Source organism: Solanum pennellii, chromosome 4 (genome assembly GCF_001406875.1).
Source record: "Solanum pennellii chromosome 4, SPENNV200".
Classification (NCBI taxonomy): Eukaryota; Viridiplantae; Streptophyta; class Magnoliopsida; order Solanales; family Solanaceae; genus Solanum; species Solanum pennellii.
Genome location: NC_028640.1, coordinates 37,337,717 through 37,353,701, shown reverse-complemented (window position 1 = coordinate 37,353,701; position 15,985 = coordinate 37,337,717). Strand labels below are relative to the sequence as shown.

At 35.3% G+C, this 15,985-nt stretch overlaps 1 protein-coding gene across 3 annotated transcripts in view; it reads right to left on the bottom strand.

The window, feature by feature from the left end:
• Positions 1-281: 281 nt before the first annotated feature.
• The window catches only part of LOC107017833 (phosphoglucomutase, cytoplasmic), a 21,148-nt gene continuing 5,444 nt past the window's right edge, over positions 282-15,985 (bottom strand). For all 3 annotated transcript variants that reach the window (XM_015218105.2, XM_015218106.2, XM_027916379.1), the window contains exons 6-19: positions 8,673-8,735; positions 7,344-7,463; positions 7,157-7,257; positions 6,678-6,737; positions 6,486-6,585; positions 6,206-6,363; positions 6,020-6,115; positions 5,827-5,890; positions 5,644-5,725; positions 5,376-5,551; positions 5,205-5,281; positions 1,497-1,629; positions 600-716; positions 282-519 (exon numbers count right to left, since the gene is read on the bottom strand). In XM_015218105.2, coding sequence (XP_015073591.1) covers positions 448-519; positions 600-716; positions 1,497-1,629; positions 5,205-5,281; positions 5,376-5,551; positions 5,644-5,725; positions 5,827-5,890; positions 6,020-6,115; positions 6,206-6,363; positions 6,486-6,585; positions 6,678-6,737; positions 7,157-7,257; positions 7,344-7,463; positions 8,673-8,735 — 1,419 coding nt within the window. In that variant the 3' untranslated portion in view covers positions 282-447. The remainder of the gene's footprint in view (positions 520-599; positions 717-1,496; positions 1,630-5,204; positions 5,282-5,375; positions 5,552-5,643; positions 5,726-5,826; positions 5,891-6,019; positions 6,116-6,205; positions 6,364-6,485; positions 6,586-6,677; positions 6,738-7,156; positions 7,258-7,343; positions 7,464-8,672; positions 8,736-15,985) is intronic.

Genomic DNA, 15,985 nt, shown 5'->3' with positions numbered 1-15,985 from the left:
GTTGCAATCACTTGAAACGAGATCAGAGGTAAGATCAGAAAAACCTCAAATAGAAGAGGTCAGAGCTCTGTATTAGCCACTATAGGTAGACCGAGAGCAGAGCATTTTCATAGACTTGTTAATAAGTTTTATTTAATTTTGAGCTTCATATTACATGGTATAATAATGAGAATTTTTGAGTGACCTTTTAACTGTTGAAAGATTGAAATGAAATACTAGGATTGTTGGTAAATTTTAATTTGTGGACAAGAAATTAATGCCTACACTAGTCATTCAAGATGAAAGGGTAAAGGAAGAAGAAATATATATATATATATCCTAACAAAAAACACTTCAAACTCCAGACAGAAGAGTGACTGCAGAATCGAAAACTTGATAGTCATCATCATCTCGGAGAGTAGACTTATTCAATTGAGAAAGTAAAGCATAGAGAATATGTTTGTTTGTTTATGTAATAACAGTTGGGGCAGAACGACTAGTGTATTCCTGCATTTTCGATAGTTTAAGAGCAACCTCCACCTGTAATAAAAGATAAATTTGTTTATTTAGCAAATACACTAAGAAACCAAAAAGAAAAAAAATGCTCCAACGTAAATTACCAGGGGAGCAAGTGCTTCCTGAGAATCTCTACCAATCTTGGATGAATCCTTCTCATACTGCTCAATGTACAGACGGATAGTTGCACCCTCTGACCCTGTTCCAGAGAGACGGAACACCTACCACAGTACCAAAAAAATTAGATAGACATTTACTCCACTTAATTCTCACACACAACTGTTTTCATTTCGGGCTACCACAAACAAACTCCATTCATTAAGAGTCGCTAATATCTCAAGGAACTCGTATTCACAAAGATTTGGTTCAAAGAAAGACAGCCATTAATGAAGACAAACTCCGTTTCTAGTGGGTGATATCTCAAAAGATCTGCAACATCAAATATGTAGGTTGATTTCACAAAGATTTAAGATGGATTTGGTTGATAATTCTAATTTGAGGTCAGAGAAAATTGGTTTCCACATTTTACTGCACAATTTTGATTTTATCCATTACTAATCCAATTTAAAATATGGCCTTTTCACTGCTGTCTTCTTTTTCTGATCCGGAAGCTCAAAGGTAACAGAAGAGAAGAAAAGAAAAAAAAGGATTAATAAGTATATTTAATATAAAATCATATTAAAATAAAAATAAAAAACAGTTTATGCTTCTCACCTTCTCAAAGAGAATGAAATACTCTTCTAGCCGCCTGAGCACTTAAATTTTCTATTTTTAAATAATTTAGGGGTAGACAGCATTCCCGAAAAGATAAGTGTCTTTTAGATTTCAATCACAGTTTGGGGGTATTTATGTTTTTTCCCTAATTCTTTTGATAAAAGAGAAACCAAACCAGAACAGAATTTGTATCCCCAGTTTTCTGTATATTTATCATTCCTATCCAAAACAGCCTCTAATTCCCATAATTTGAGTTGAGTAATACAAGAGCAGGAGAGATTCCTTACCAGTCGTGATCCATCTTCAAATAGATATCTTATACCTTGATGTTTTGAGACAGAACCATCAACTGGGTCCTTGTACTCAAATTCATCAGCATGCACGACATTTGAAACATCTGAACGGATTCCCTTTATTAACCTGTATACGAATTTATCTCAAGATCAAGTATTACACATTGAAAAGACACATCAATGGTATTAAATTTTTCTGCTCTATAACAAATACCTACATGACAACAGGAAATATTACAATAACCATTGCTACCTTCAAAATTCACAAAAAAAGGTCCAAGAAAACATAAATTCAACCGGCATCGGCAAGTTATCTGATTGATAATACAGTAAACACTACCAGTAATTTTGGAAAAAACAAAAAAAGGGAGCATGCCAATCTTTTCAACTTCAAACAGTGTTGTATCTGATGAGGAAAATCTAATTTTGAAGTTGGTTTCTAATACTCTTCTAATTATAAATAAAAAGCAGACCTACTGCTTTAGTCACATCTCTTGTTCTTTGGGAACAACACTTGAAACTATCACAATCTTGAAAAGATTGGACAAGCAAAATATGTGCTTTGTAATTTAAGGTTTCAGGGTACAATAGGTTAAACTACTAGCGATAAGAACATCCAGCGCAGACATCCATTTTCTCTTTTAGATAAGTAGTATTAGAGTAATGTGATGCTGCAACCTGAGTCGGAAAAAGAATAGAACTTTACATGTATCTAGCATAAAAATCTGGTATAAAATTTGTGAACTTGGAAAACTAGAAAAATGATCAAGCAACTATTATTTAAGATATTAAATATGGAGAACACCTAGCTCTTACATAAAGGAAAATGGAAAACTGCCAAAAGTGTGCCAAGCTGGCAAGCCGATGTCTAACAAGGATCCCAATGAAGCAGTCAAAGAAACCAGACACCTTAAGTTACCATTACGCAGACCACTATAGCAGAGGAACAACCATAGCAGAACTTAACAGGCATGGAAACTCAATTAGAGATTAAGCTATTCTTGGTTCATTGGTACAGCTAAATTTGAATAGGATGAATCTACCACATAGGGAAAGATGGCCCCTTGAAAGGTTGAATTTGATTTGGCTGCACACAAATCACTAGAAAGTTTATTGATTTGGCTCATCACATTTCATTTCTTTTGGCAGAGAGATTGTGAATCATCTGACAAATGTTTCGATTTGATTATTTGCAAAAACTACCCCTTAGAGAAAAAGAAACAAGATCCAATCATGCAACAATTCTTTTTTATAGGGGAGAAGCGAAGTGTGGGGTTTAAATAAAAGACCAAAAATGCAATCGGAGCCCACATGTAATAGATTTCTGATTTTTCCTATTCATGGCATGCATATCAGGAGTTTAAACAACCCCTTTTCATTAAATCCCATTATTTGATATGAGAAGCAGATTATGTTTATGATGATACAACAATAATACAAATGTTCTAAAGGGTGTTTGGTTTGAAGACAACTTACACAAGGATTATGATGCAGGGCTAAGTTAGGTAAGAATTAGTAGTTATACAGGGATTAGAAATACAAAGATTATTTCTCGTTGGGTGTTTAGTTCATTGCACTAAAATTGGATTACAAGATGTAATTTAAAATATTTATTTACTTTCTAAGCTAAAAAGTAATGACTTTGCAGTTATACCCTTAAATGCTTGACCTTCATTGACTTCAGGGAAAAATATAAAGATAGTTTGTCCTTTTGCTATTTTATCCATATATAAATTATAGAAGGATTAGTTATTCAATGCTGTTGGTGCTATAAAACAATACACCATTGGTGGATTAAGTTGTACATAATTCAAATCATGACCAAATATTGGATTAAGTTATACTAAATTATATATCTGATTATTTTCCTTAAACATTATACCAAAAGACCCTAAAGAGAGTCAAAGATTTGACTTGATGTCCACAACCATGAACCAAGTGATTCAAAAGCTAAAGCTGCTGCAGTGGTCAAACTAAGCTAGCTATTAAAGGCTTAGGGCTCAAAAATCATCCTACCAATTACAACACTTCAATGAAATGAGGGAAGGCATGCAGAAGAGTACGATTTAGAATAAAGGGTGGAGGAATGGACCCATTATCCACCAAATTTTTAACTATGCACCGCTGGCCCTCTGAGATTTCTTGGTTATATAAAATCACTTCTTGGTATACAAATTCTCTTTACTTCCTACGACAGAAGGATTTCAGTTTCTAGGAAGGAGTCATAGATTAATCAATGGGGTTATGGGACAAACCTCGTCTCCCAAATGACACAGTAGTTCTATTTAAAATAACAGCGCTAGATCTAAAAAAAAAGATACACAAATTTGTTATATTCTACCACCTTACTGTTAAAGGTACTGAAACCATCAAACTAAGCTAGGACTAGAGGTCATGGCTCTAAGCTCATCCTGACAGTTAGAACACTTCATAAAAAGTGGAGGGCACGCAGAAGATTACAATTTGGTATAGAATATTCTCCTGAAACTCGTACTACGTAAGGCTTTCAGTTTGAGGGATGGAGTCATAGAAATAATATGCTGGTAAGGGATGAAAAAGGTCTGTGTTGATCAGTAGCATTATGACAAAGATAAGAAACTTGTCTCTATGATTGAGCACCATATTTAGAACTGTACCATAACCAACATTGAGAAAAGATAAGGTTCTGTGATCTTCAAGAAACTTCCCATCATGAATAAGGTTGAGTGGCCAACCTTGCTGTACCTTTTATCATTATGAACCAATAAGGCAGCCTTGAATTCTATTTGTAGGAAACCATGGTCAGTTTGCGTTATGACAAAGATAAGAAACTTGTCTCTACGATTGAGCACATATGAAGAACTTTACCATCACCAATATACAGAAAAGATCAGGTTTTGAGATCTTCAAGAAACTTCCTACCATGAATAAGTTAGACCAACTCCTTGTAACTTATTCATGAAGGGAAATTAATTTCTTGAAGATGACAAAACCTTATCTTTTCTCAATATTGATGATGGTACAGTTCTTCATATAGTGCTCATTCGTAGAAGACAAGTTTCTTATCTTTGTCATAATGCAGATTGGTCATAGAATCCTACAAATAGAAGTCAAGGCTACCTTATTGGTTCGTGATGTTAACGATTATAAAGAGCAAGGTTGGCCACTCAACCTTATTCATGATGGGAAGTCTCTTGAAGATCAAAACCTTAACCTTTCTCAATATTGGTGATGGTACAGTTCTCCATATGGTGCTCAATCGTAGAGACAAGTTTCTTATCTTTGCCATAACGCAAACTGATCACTGAATCCTACAAGTAGAAGGCAAGGCTATCTTATTTGTTTGTGATGTTAAAACGGTTATAGAGAGCAAGGTTGGCCACTTCAAATCAACAACAAGATTAAAAAAATGAAATGCACCCACTAATACAATCTAGTACAGCTGCACCTCTTAGATGCTATGTATAACTGCTCCAAGTGTCATTTGAGTACACAGGATCAGTCTAAAAGTCACTTTGTTATAATTATAATTTAAAAAAGACCTTCTACCCCATGTTTAAGCTAGTTTCTTCTGGAATTTCTCATACAAAGGATGGACATCATCAAAGTATAAAGATAAGGAAATAGAAATATAAAATGAGAGCAGAATTGCATTAAGTCATTCTTTAAAAACATTGGGTATTCTACAGAAAACTTGAAAGTTGAATCTAATAGATAGCTTACTTGTTAACTTCATCAATGGAAGATTGCAGCTTCACCAAATGAGCCATAAGATCCTTAGCACCATCAGCATTGACATTCTAAAAGAAACAAAAGAAATTGACTGACATGATTTGAATTAAGGAGATGCAGAAAATGTTCATTTAACATTATATTTAACTGTCAAGCAAAAACCTCGTAGTCATATCGAGTGTAATAGTGACGTCCATAGGTTGCCCAGTGTTGGCGAACAATATCTTCAACAGACACAAGGTTACCTTCCCCAAGGTTGTCCTTATTCTTATAGGCAAGGATAGATAACCAAGCCAAAACAGCCCATATTCCATCTTTCTCTCGAATATGGTCTGAGCCTGTGAAGAGATAATTAAAAAGATTCAATGCCTTTGCATGTCCAATCTACTTGTATCAAATTAGATGCAAGAATTAAGTCCGGAAAGCCAACCAGTTCCAAAACTTTCTTCTCCGCAAATTGAACACATTCCAGCATCCATCAAGTTACCAAAGAATTTCCAACCAGTGGGTACCTTAGCAAAGGCAATGGAAAACATAAAATTCAGCATGCCTCAACCCTCCACCAACAAAAGATAAAACAACTAACATATAAATGTCAATGGAGCTATAGTACCTCAAAAAATTTCAAGTTCAGGTGTTTAGCAACTATATCAAGAGCAGCAGATGTGGGCATACTCCTGTAGAAAGAAAGATAAGCATTGCATCACATTAAACTCTGACAGATTTCATCACAAGATGAAATGCTCTTGAATAGAAATATTAACAGCATAACAATCATGTACAGCTTAGCTCCAAATGATACAGACCTGGCAACACCTTTCAAACCTCCAGAAAAATAAGGAATAGCTTGTACAGCATTGGCAGCAATTATAGCTACAGAGTCGGAAGGAGTCACAAAGAATCTACAAAATAAACAGAACAAAACAAAATTTAAGATGCAACTCAGGAAAGTCACTAGTTGTAGTTCAAAAAAGAAATCAACAAGAAGTTACCTTTTCCCCAGGACCATGTTACGGTCCCCATCTCCATCAGCAGCTGCTCCAAATTCTGGTGGATTCGGTTCAGAATGCGTTTTAGACAATCCCATACGTGCAACTAACTCCTTTGCATAGGTCAGATTGGGATCGGGATGCCCTCCACCAAAGTCCTCCTATTAAATTAATCATACATTTCATAGAAAGAACAAGAGAGTCCTAAAATATAGCGTTAGAAGAACAGAAAGCCAAACAGTTTAATGCAAGAAAATTCTCAATGGAAGGAAAATGAGAGGACCTTGGGTACACAATTAACTAGAGAGGTTTCATTTGCCCCAAGCTCCTCCACAAATATACGCTTTGCATGTACGCCAGCAACTCCGTGAAGTGCATCATAGCTACAATGGGCATAGATGTGAGAAACTAGATGACACTCTTAGTAAAAAATTTGAATGGAGAATGTACATTAAAAGGTCTCAAACGTGCATACCAGAAACTAAATTTTGGAGAAGAGAGCAACTTCTGGATAGCTGGGAAGTCAAATATTGACCTGGAAACAGATAAGCAGTGTTAAATATTGAGTCAAAAAAAGAAAATTTACTTCTACAAGAATAACTAAATTGAAGTACCGATAAAAAGAACAATATGAAGGTAATAAAGATGAAAATAAGCTTTAAAACAATGTCCAAAGACATGCATGAAGCAATATCCCTTATAAATTTTCAGTCAAAAACAAGCCCAAGACATATTACACAGCCTTAAAAATTGGAAGGGACTGACACACAACGCTCAATAATAGTTGTATAGTGCCTTTGCAACAAATTGTTGATTGACCTTTAGATATCAAAGGACACATTTACATGCATAAGCATTACTCGACATATATCAAAGGGCACATTTACATGTATAAGCAATACTCGACTGAAAGCAGAAAGACATTTGTTTTGCACATAAGAGAAAGATTCATACTTCAACAATTTCAGATAATCACTAGTTGAATCAAAAACGTCAACGTCAAATTTCCCCTTTGGACCCTCGAAGCTCGAGACACCTGTTGAAGATATGTCCACCTACATTCAAGTTGCCATATTAAATTGTTACTTCATCAATAAAATTAAGACTCAGGATAATGTACTAGGGAAGCAGTGCATCTTACATCAGGCAGGCCATCGGCAATCAAGTACTCCTTTATTGTTGTGGTATTCTCATAGATCTTGTTTGTTATACCTTCCGGAGCAGGTCCACCATTTTCCATGTTGTACTTAATTCCAAAATCCTACAGGTGAATACATATGAGAAACTGTAGTCTTCAGGAAAAGCTGACAAAATTTATCACCTGGGTGTTCTAAACACTCTTAACAGGTATTCAAAACAAGATAGTCCAAACAATTTTATAAGAAATCTAAAAAATAACTGATAGGATATCCCACATTTATTTTATTTTCATAAACCATTTTCCCACCGAAGGTGTTGTCCTCCAAATAAAACACCTTTCGAGGCTACTAGTTATTGCGAAGGCATTCCGGACACTCTAATAGGTATACTAAGAACCAGTTTGGTCATAAAAATTGTTCAGTTTTCTCTGGAGTAATTTTCACTTTATTTGAAAATCAGTGTTTGGCCATGAAAATTTGAATCCAACTTAAAGTTGTATTTCAAATCTGGAAAACAGCTTAAAACTGATTTTTTATGACCAAAATATTAGTGAACTTGTAACCTGTTCTCCAACTCATTTTTCACTTTTGAAGCTGTATTTTGAGTATATCCAAAAACATTATTCCATGTGTTCTTTGCAAAAAGTATAACCAAACACAACTCCAATTCCATAAATTCCCAAACAATGGTTATGGCCAAATGCCTACTAAATAATCTGAAAGGAGACCTACAATCATTTCATCAACCATAATGTATTCTTCGCTGCAACATTTTCTTACCAAATAATAGAACATGTTTAAAGGGCATGTACATAGATGTCTGTTGAGTGTATATATTTATAGGTTCTTGATCAGCTGCAACAAAGGCACATTTCATCATGTCTTCTCCCCGCCCTCATGAAAAATAAGAAGTACATACTAACTCCCTAGAGAATAGAAAATAGAACGTCTAAGTTGTGTTTTTCATCTTTAAAAGGAAGATATATATTTAGCCCAAACAAGCAATGAGCAAAACCAGTTTTTTATCAAAAGAATATGGAAGCATACCAATTTTAAAATTGTACAAGCTTAGGGAATGACTCTTAGTACGTAGCATGATTTTCAGGTCTCAGAGAATACAATTAAACTATAACTGAGCAAGGGAAAAGCCGTAAAGAGAAAAAAAAAATCCTACTTTTCAACTGTGAATCAAACATGAGTTGATAAAAAGACCATAACAGTTAAATCCTAGAACAGAAATTAAAACTTCCCAATTCAATAATAGGTTATCACAACATGTTGGAGAGATGCAGAAACAAAACATTAAAAATAGAAAATATTGCTGGCAATACCTCATGAGGGCCACCTGGGTTGTGACTTGCTGTCAATATAAATGCCCCAGTAGCTTTAGAACCCTGTATTAAGTATGACGTATGTGAGATATATAGGGAAAAAATATCATTGAATTGTGTATCTACATTATTTACAATAAGCTCTATTTATGGAAACTACATGACAATCCTTCTCCAAGTAAGATGCTATATAAAAATCATACTCCTATGTCTGTTCTAACACTCTCCCTCAAAGCTAGTACATACAAAACCATATGTACAGAGCTTTCTACATATGTAATTAATACGAGGCTTAAAAGGACTGGGTGAAAATATTTGCAAGTTGATAACTCAATTTTCACAAAATTTTGTAACAATATCTCTGGAGGGTTTTTTTTTTTTTTGGACAAAGTGACGCTCAATCTCAATGTGCTTAGTCCTCTCATGAAATACCGACTTGATGCGATATGAAATGCCACTTGGTTATCACAGCAAGTTCTATTTAACAGATTTTTTCAAACTTTAGCTCTCTCAGCAATTATTTATCCAAACTAGCTCATGCTCAATATTCTGCTTTTGCACTAATATCGACCAATCACACTCTATTTCTTACTCTTCCAGTATACCAAATTACCTCCTACTAAAACAAAATATTCTAAAGTAGAATGTCCATCACAAGGTGATCCTACCAAATCAATGTATTTGTATCTAACGACCAACTCATGACCTTGATTTTTAAAGATAATCTTTTACCTGAAAATAACTTTATACATTGCAGAATGTGAACAATTGCATCACAATGACCATCAGAGGAAGAATCCATAAACTAACTTACAACACTCCTAGGAAAAGAAACGTCAGGTCTGATCACTATGTGATAATCCAACTTACCAACCAGACACATATATCTTTCAGGATAACTGAGTGTCTCCCCCTGTGCTAGCAAGAGTTTACCATTTGAAACCGTAGGAATGCCAATGAGTCTATATCCCACCACTCATGTCTCTTCAATAATGTCTAAGGCATACTTGCATTGAGAAATAACCAGTGTTGTGAAAAGCGCGCTTCAAAGCGAGGCGACACCAATGCGCTTCTTTCTCTGAGGCGATGCGATCTGAAAAAGGCGCTCGCTTCAGATAAAGAAGCGAGAAGCGACACTAAGGCAAAAGCACGGTTTTTATAAAAAAACGACAATTAGGGTTTTTTTAAAAAAAAATAGGTTTTTTTTAAAAAAAATAGGTTTTTTTTTTTAAAAAAAAATCTGAAATATAAAATATAACTTAATTTTTCTTTCACGACTCTTCTTTTGCTTCTTCTCTCTTCACGACCGCGCCTAAGACTGTGTCTCTCTTCACACCTCGACCGCGACTGCAGGTAAGTTTTAACCGATGTTTATTAGTTCATCTCTATGAGTTCCTTTTCTCCTGAAATATACAATCTTCGCCTTTGCTTCATCTCTGTGAGTTTCTTTTCTCTTCACGATGCGACTGATGTAGTTTTTTCTTCTTCTCTTCTTCTCTTCATCTCTGCTGCGATCTGCTCTGTTTCTGTTCACAATTACTGACTGTCTCCTCTGTTTTTTTCAATTCTTTTGCTTCTTTTTTTTTCGTTTTTGTTTTGTGATCAGTGTGTATGCTAGCAGCTCTTTTTTTTATCTTTTGACACTTCTGATGATGAAGAAGATGATGACCAATTATAACCCTTGGTTATGGCACTTGAAGAGTTTGAGGATCTTGTTGAAAGAATAGGAGTTTGAGTCTTTGTGATTTAATTATGTTTTTGATTTTTTGCTTTATATGTTATGACTTATGAGTATTATTGACTATCTATTTTCTTTTAATCTAAGACTATATTACCTCTATTTAGTTATTTAATATTTTTTTTTATTCTAAATGTCGCTTTTTTAAATTAAAAAAAAAGCGTGCTTCGCTTCTCGCTTCTGTGAAGCAAGGCCTCATCGCTTTTTTCCGCTTCTCGCCTCCCAAAACACTGGAAATAACAATACTTGATATGAACAGCGCAACCTCAACACCAAGAAAATACTTCTATCTATCGAGGTCTTCTTTTTTTTTTTTTAGGATAATAACACTAATCTATTTATTCACAGGTAGACTACATCCAAAAGATGTAGTCCCATTCAAAAGGTATTACAGTCTAGTCATATTGTCGTTTATCACCTCTGCTTCTTACAAATAATCTAAAACATCATACCTTCTGCTTGGACTAAAAAGTTCTCTTTACACCAAAAATAAAATAACGCTAGACAATTCATCTTGAAGCTCTGAAGTCCATTCTGCTTGTCTTCAAAACACTTCTGATTTCTCTCTTTCCATGCAGTCCACCATATGCATGCTGGGACAATCTTTCCATCTCTCCTCCTTTGTTGCTGCATTACCATCACCGTTCCAACTATTGAGGACTCCTCTGATGCTCCTTAGCTTTACCCAATTTATTTTTCTCAAGCTGATGAACATCCTCCAAAGTTGTTCCGTCCATTTGCAGTGCAAGAAGAGAAGACTAATTGTCTCCACTTGTTCCCCACATAAGAAGCATCTTGAACATAATTGAAATTTCCTTTTGTTCAAATTGTCATGTGTCAGTACTGATTCTTTGCCAGCAGCCATATGAAGCAATTAACTTTGTATGGGATCTTGGTCTTCCATATCATCTTCCATGGCCAGTTTTCCTACCTATGATTTGATTTATTCAATTCTCTATAGGCTGAGTTCGCTTATGACCTCCCCCTCTATGCCTTGCGGTAATGATTCCCCAAGCATTACAACCTTTACCACGCTGTCCATAGATCAAATTATTTCGTGGATTGGATTTCACTTGATTGTCTACGGTTCCATTGCGTGTGCTCGGGAGAAAATACCGTTCCTTTCTTTCTTCCATACTATGGTATCCCTTTCTTCAGATAGATTATTGAAGTTGGTCATAATGGTGTAAAAAGTTGCTACTCTTCCCACTTCCCAATCGTTCAGATTTCTCCTTAAGTTTAAGTTCCATCCTTGTTCAGTCCACATCTCTGCAACAGAGGTTGAAGAATACGAAGGTTGTGGAGATCTGGAAATTGATGTTGTAGTGGTGCACCACATATCCAGTTATCATTCCAAAAAGAAAGCTTTTGTTCATTACCTACTTTGTAGTTAATTCTTCTCTTCAACAAAGGCCATAAATTTCTAATAGCTCTCCAAACTGTGCAACTACTGTATGGTATGGAGACCATGTTTGTTGTCAAGTTATCTTCCATCCCATATTTGGCAATAATGACTTCCTTCCACAACATGCCATTTTTTACAAATTTCCACAGCCAATTCATCATTAGACTCTGATTTTGTGCTTTCATTTTTCTCATTCCAATCCCTCCTGCTTTCTTTCCTACTGTCAGTTCCTCCCATTTAACTAGGTAGAATTTCTTTTTGTCTTCAATGCCTTGCCAAAAGAAATCTCTTCTGATTTTGTCAACTCTTGTTATCACATTTGTTGGTGTTGGGAAGATAAACATCATGTATGCTGGCAGTGCATCTAATACACTGCTCACCAAGGTGAGTCTTCCTCCTTTAAGGTGAGTCTTCCTCCTCTAGACAGGTATTGACTCTTCCAATTTGACAACTTCTTCTCACATTTCTCTAGTACACCGTTCCATATTTCTATGGAGTTGCTATTTGCCTCTAAAGGCATACCCAAATATGTATTTGAAAGTTTCCCCACTGTCCCTCCTAGCTTTGTGGCCAAGCTTTCAAGTTCCCCAACTTCATTTATGGGATATATGAAGCTTTTCTTCCAATTAATATGCAAACTTGACACGGCTTCAAAGATAATGAACATAGCCCTTAGAATCAAAATATGTTCTTCCACTGCATCGCAAAAACTAGGGTATCGTCTGCATATTGCAAATGAGTGATCTCCAAACTATTTACATCACCGGTTTGGAAACCTCTAATCCATCCCTTCACTTTAGTTGTGTGCATTAAGCTACTCAAGCCCTCCATTGCTAGAATAAACAAGAACGATGACAAGGGTCACCCTGCCTTAATCCTCTATGAGAAGGAAAAAAGCCATTTGGTGTCCTATTTATCAAGACTGAGAATTTTACTGTACTAATACAATGCTTAATCCATCTAGCTCCGAACCCCATTTTTTCCATCATCTGAATTAGAAAACCCCAATTTAGATGATCATAAGTTTTCTGTATATCTAGTTTGCATAGAATACCCGGTAGCTTACTCCTTTGTCTTGATTCCACACACTCATTTGCAATTAGAGTGGCAATTTGTCTCCCTTTTATGAATGTCATTTGTTGTCTATCCACCAGTTTATGGATGATCTTTTTCAATTTTTCTGACAAGAGCTTAGCAATAATCTTGTAAACTCCCCCAATCAAACTGCTAGGTCTGTAATCATTTAACTCTACTACTCCGGTATCATAAGTTTAAAACTCTTTCAACAGTTTAGTCTTAAGACCTCGATAAGTCAGGAGTGGTGACACTAAGGACGAAGATGTAGAAGTAATTGTAGATTCCTCAAAAGTTGATATGGGTAAGATTGATGGCACTTTGAATGGAGATGTAAAAGAAACAACAAATTCTTCAAATGTTAGTATAGGTAAGACCTCACATATGTGAGAATGGTCATGATCAAAAGAAGATGTAAAGGTTGAGACTCAAAAAAATGTGACATCAGCTCACATAAGGTACCAATGAAGAGAGAGTGAGAAGTAACGATACCCTTTTTATACCTGAGGTAGTGGTAACGTTTGCATACGTTCTACCCTCCCCAAACCTCACACTAGTGGGATTTAACTGGGTATGCAGTTGTTGTTGAAGTTATGAACAAAAAAACATGTACTCCTAAAAGACATGAGGGCGAAGAGAGTATAAAGGTTGTTGAAGTTATGAACAAAACATGTACTTCCAAAGACACAAGGAGGAAGAGAGTATAGAGGTGACGAGGAAACAATACTATGGCCTCATTTGTTCTGATTATGATTAAGGCCTCATTTGTTTTGAGTAAGATTAAGGCCTCAATTGTTTATTAGGGTTTAGACGTCCGAATGTGACTACACATCTTATGATAAAGATGTCTCATGATCTGAACACCGAATGATCAAGACTATTTGTTTTACAACATCCAAATGTACATAATCTATTTATATAAATTAATTAAATATTTAAAAAGAATGAACAACATAAAACATTGTTTGATTAAAAAAATGAACTACATATACTTGCTAGTGATGGTGGAGATAGTTCACCGTGGTGGTGGTGAAGGTAATACTTGTTGTTATTGGCTAGTAATGATAGTTGTGGCAGTGGAAGTGGTTGGTGTTGTGGTGACTATCATAACGGTGGTGATTGGTAGTTGTGTTGGTAGTTGTAATGATGAAATTGGTTGATGTTATTAGTTGGCGGTGTTAATGTTGGTGACTCAAGAATGTCTAGTAGTCGATAGTTGGCAATGATACTAGAAGGTGGTTGGTAATAAAAAATGACCTAATGGTAGTGCCTGATAGTAGTGGTAGAGGAGGTGGTAGTGACCGAAAATGTATGGTAGCAGTTGGCAGTGGTTTAAGCCGTGATGACAAAATTTATAATTAGTAGAAATTGACTATAGTGGTGATAGTGGTTGATAGTGGTGGGGAGATGGCGGTGACTACAAAGACATTGGTGGTATTGGTGGTAACAACCACATAGAGATGGTAGCGAGTAGCGACGTCACCGGATATAATAATAATGATGGAGGATATAATCACGGTAGCATTTTATAGTAGTTGTTAGCAGTGATGGTTGGTGGTTGGTGGTGGTGGTGGTTCGGTGGTGGTGATAAAGATGGTTAGTGATGGTGGCTAGTGATTGTGAATATTATCCACACACTTGAAAACAAATGTACTTAATGATCTAATGTTTTAACCATTCAGATTCAGACATACATCCAGTGCAAACAAATGTGGCCTAAGATGTTTGAATTTGAATAAACATTTGAATATTAAGATGTGGTTTATAGATTTGAACACTAAATAATTAGACAATTTGTTTTCAAGCATCTGAATATACATATGAAAATGTATATCAAAATTATTAATGAACATAATAAAGAGAAATAGACTCCTTGAATATGAAATTAGCTATCACGTTATCAAAGGCGAAAAGTGCAGAAAAAACTGTAAGGTCTATTTGGGGTTTAAGCGCAAATGAAGTGTGGGCGGCTTTAATGAAAAAGGGTGCAAATGGAGAGAAAAATAAAAATATATATGTTTAGTCCAAGACTAATAATAATAAACATGAATGACAAATATATGATCAAAGAAATTGAAAAAAGAATATGACAAAAGTAAAATATCAATTGTTTAGTGTCACTTCTTCAAAAAGATTCATTGGCAACGAAAAGTTTGCCTTAGAACCTTGATAACGACACTAAAGCGCACATAAAGTAAGGCGAAGTGCACAACGTGTTTTAAGCCTCGCTTCAGGGCTTAAGCGCGCTTAAAGCATGCCTTTGACTATACTGGTCTCCTCCACGCCAACATAATAATTTCAACAAGTGAACTGAACCTCCATTAAAGGAAATTGAAACCTCAAAATCTCCAGTTTCAAAGAAGAAAAGTCAAAAAATAGATTTAAGTTTTCACACATTTTTCTCTCAATCCCATACTCCACTCTACCATAAGATTATAGCGGTTGCAGTCACCATTTTTTGTCGTTGGTCCACCATCTTCAAGAGGATTTACCAAAACACTTTTCTAGACCATCTGTACTTCCAAAGGTTTCTCCATTTATACATCCATCCACCATCCGCAAGACTCTTGAGACCTTGCAATATGCATCACCATCTTCTTATTTGACATCACCACATTCTCATTTGACATATTCGATGACTTTACATGAACATATTATTATTATTATTATATTTGTAAACATTTATCCCATAGACTATAGGTGTCAACGATAGCTAAAAGAAAGAGGTGAGATGGAGATAAAGATAGAAGTTGAGGATAATGTCGATGATGTTCAAGATATAGGATTATAGATTAGAAGAAGAGAGGTTTAATTAATTATAAGAACATAAATATAAAAAAGCGAGAATGAAAGGTCTGTATGATTTTTCAAACTCTATTCTAGATCTGATTGAATCAGATGCATTGAGACTCATTAAGTGAAAACGTTCTAAAAATAACAAATGCACTTAATGGAATGAGATTGAGAACCCAATTATTCAGATCCAAACCTTTATTAAGTGCAAAACAATGAGGCCTAATTAAGTAATTTGAGTCAAAATGAAAGATGAAGGTATCTAATTATTTAATAGCAAGACAAGAGGATTGCTTCCCCCAT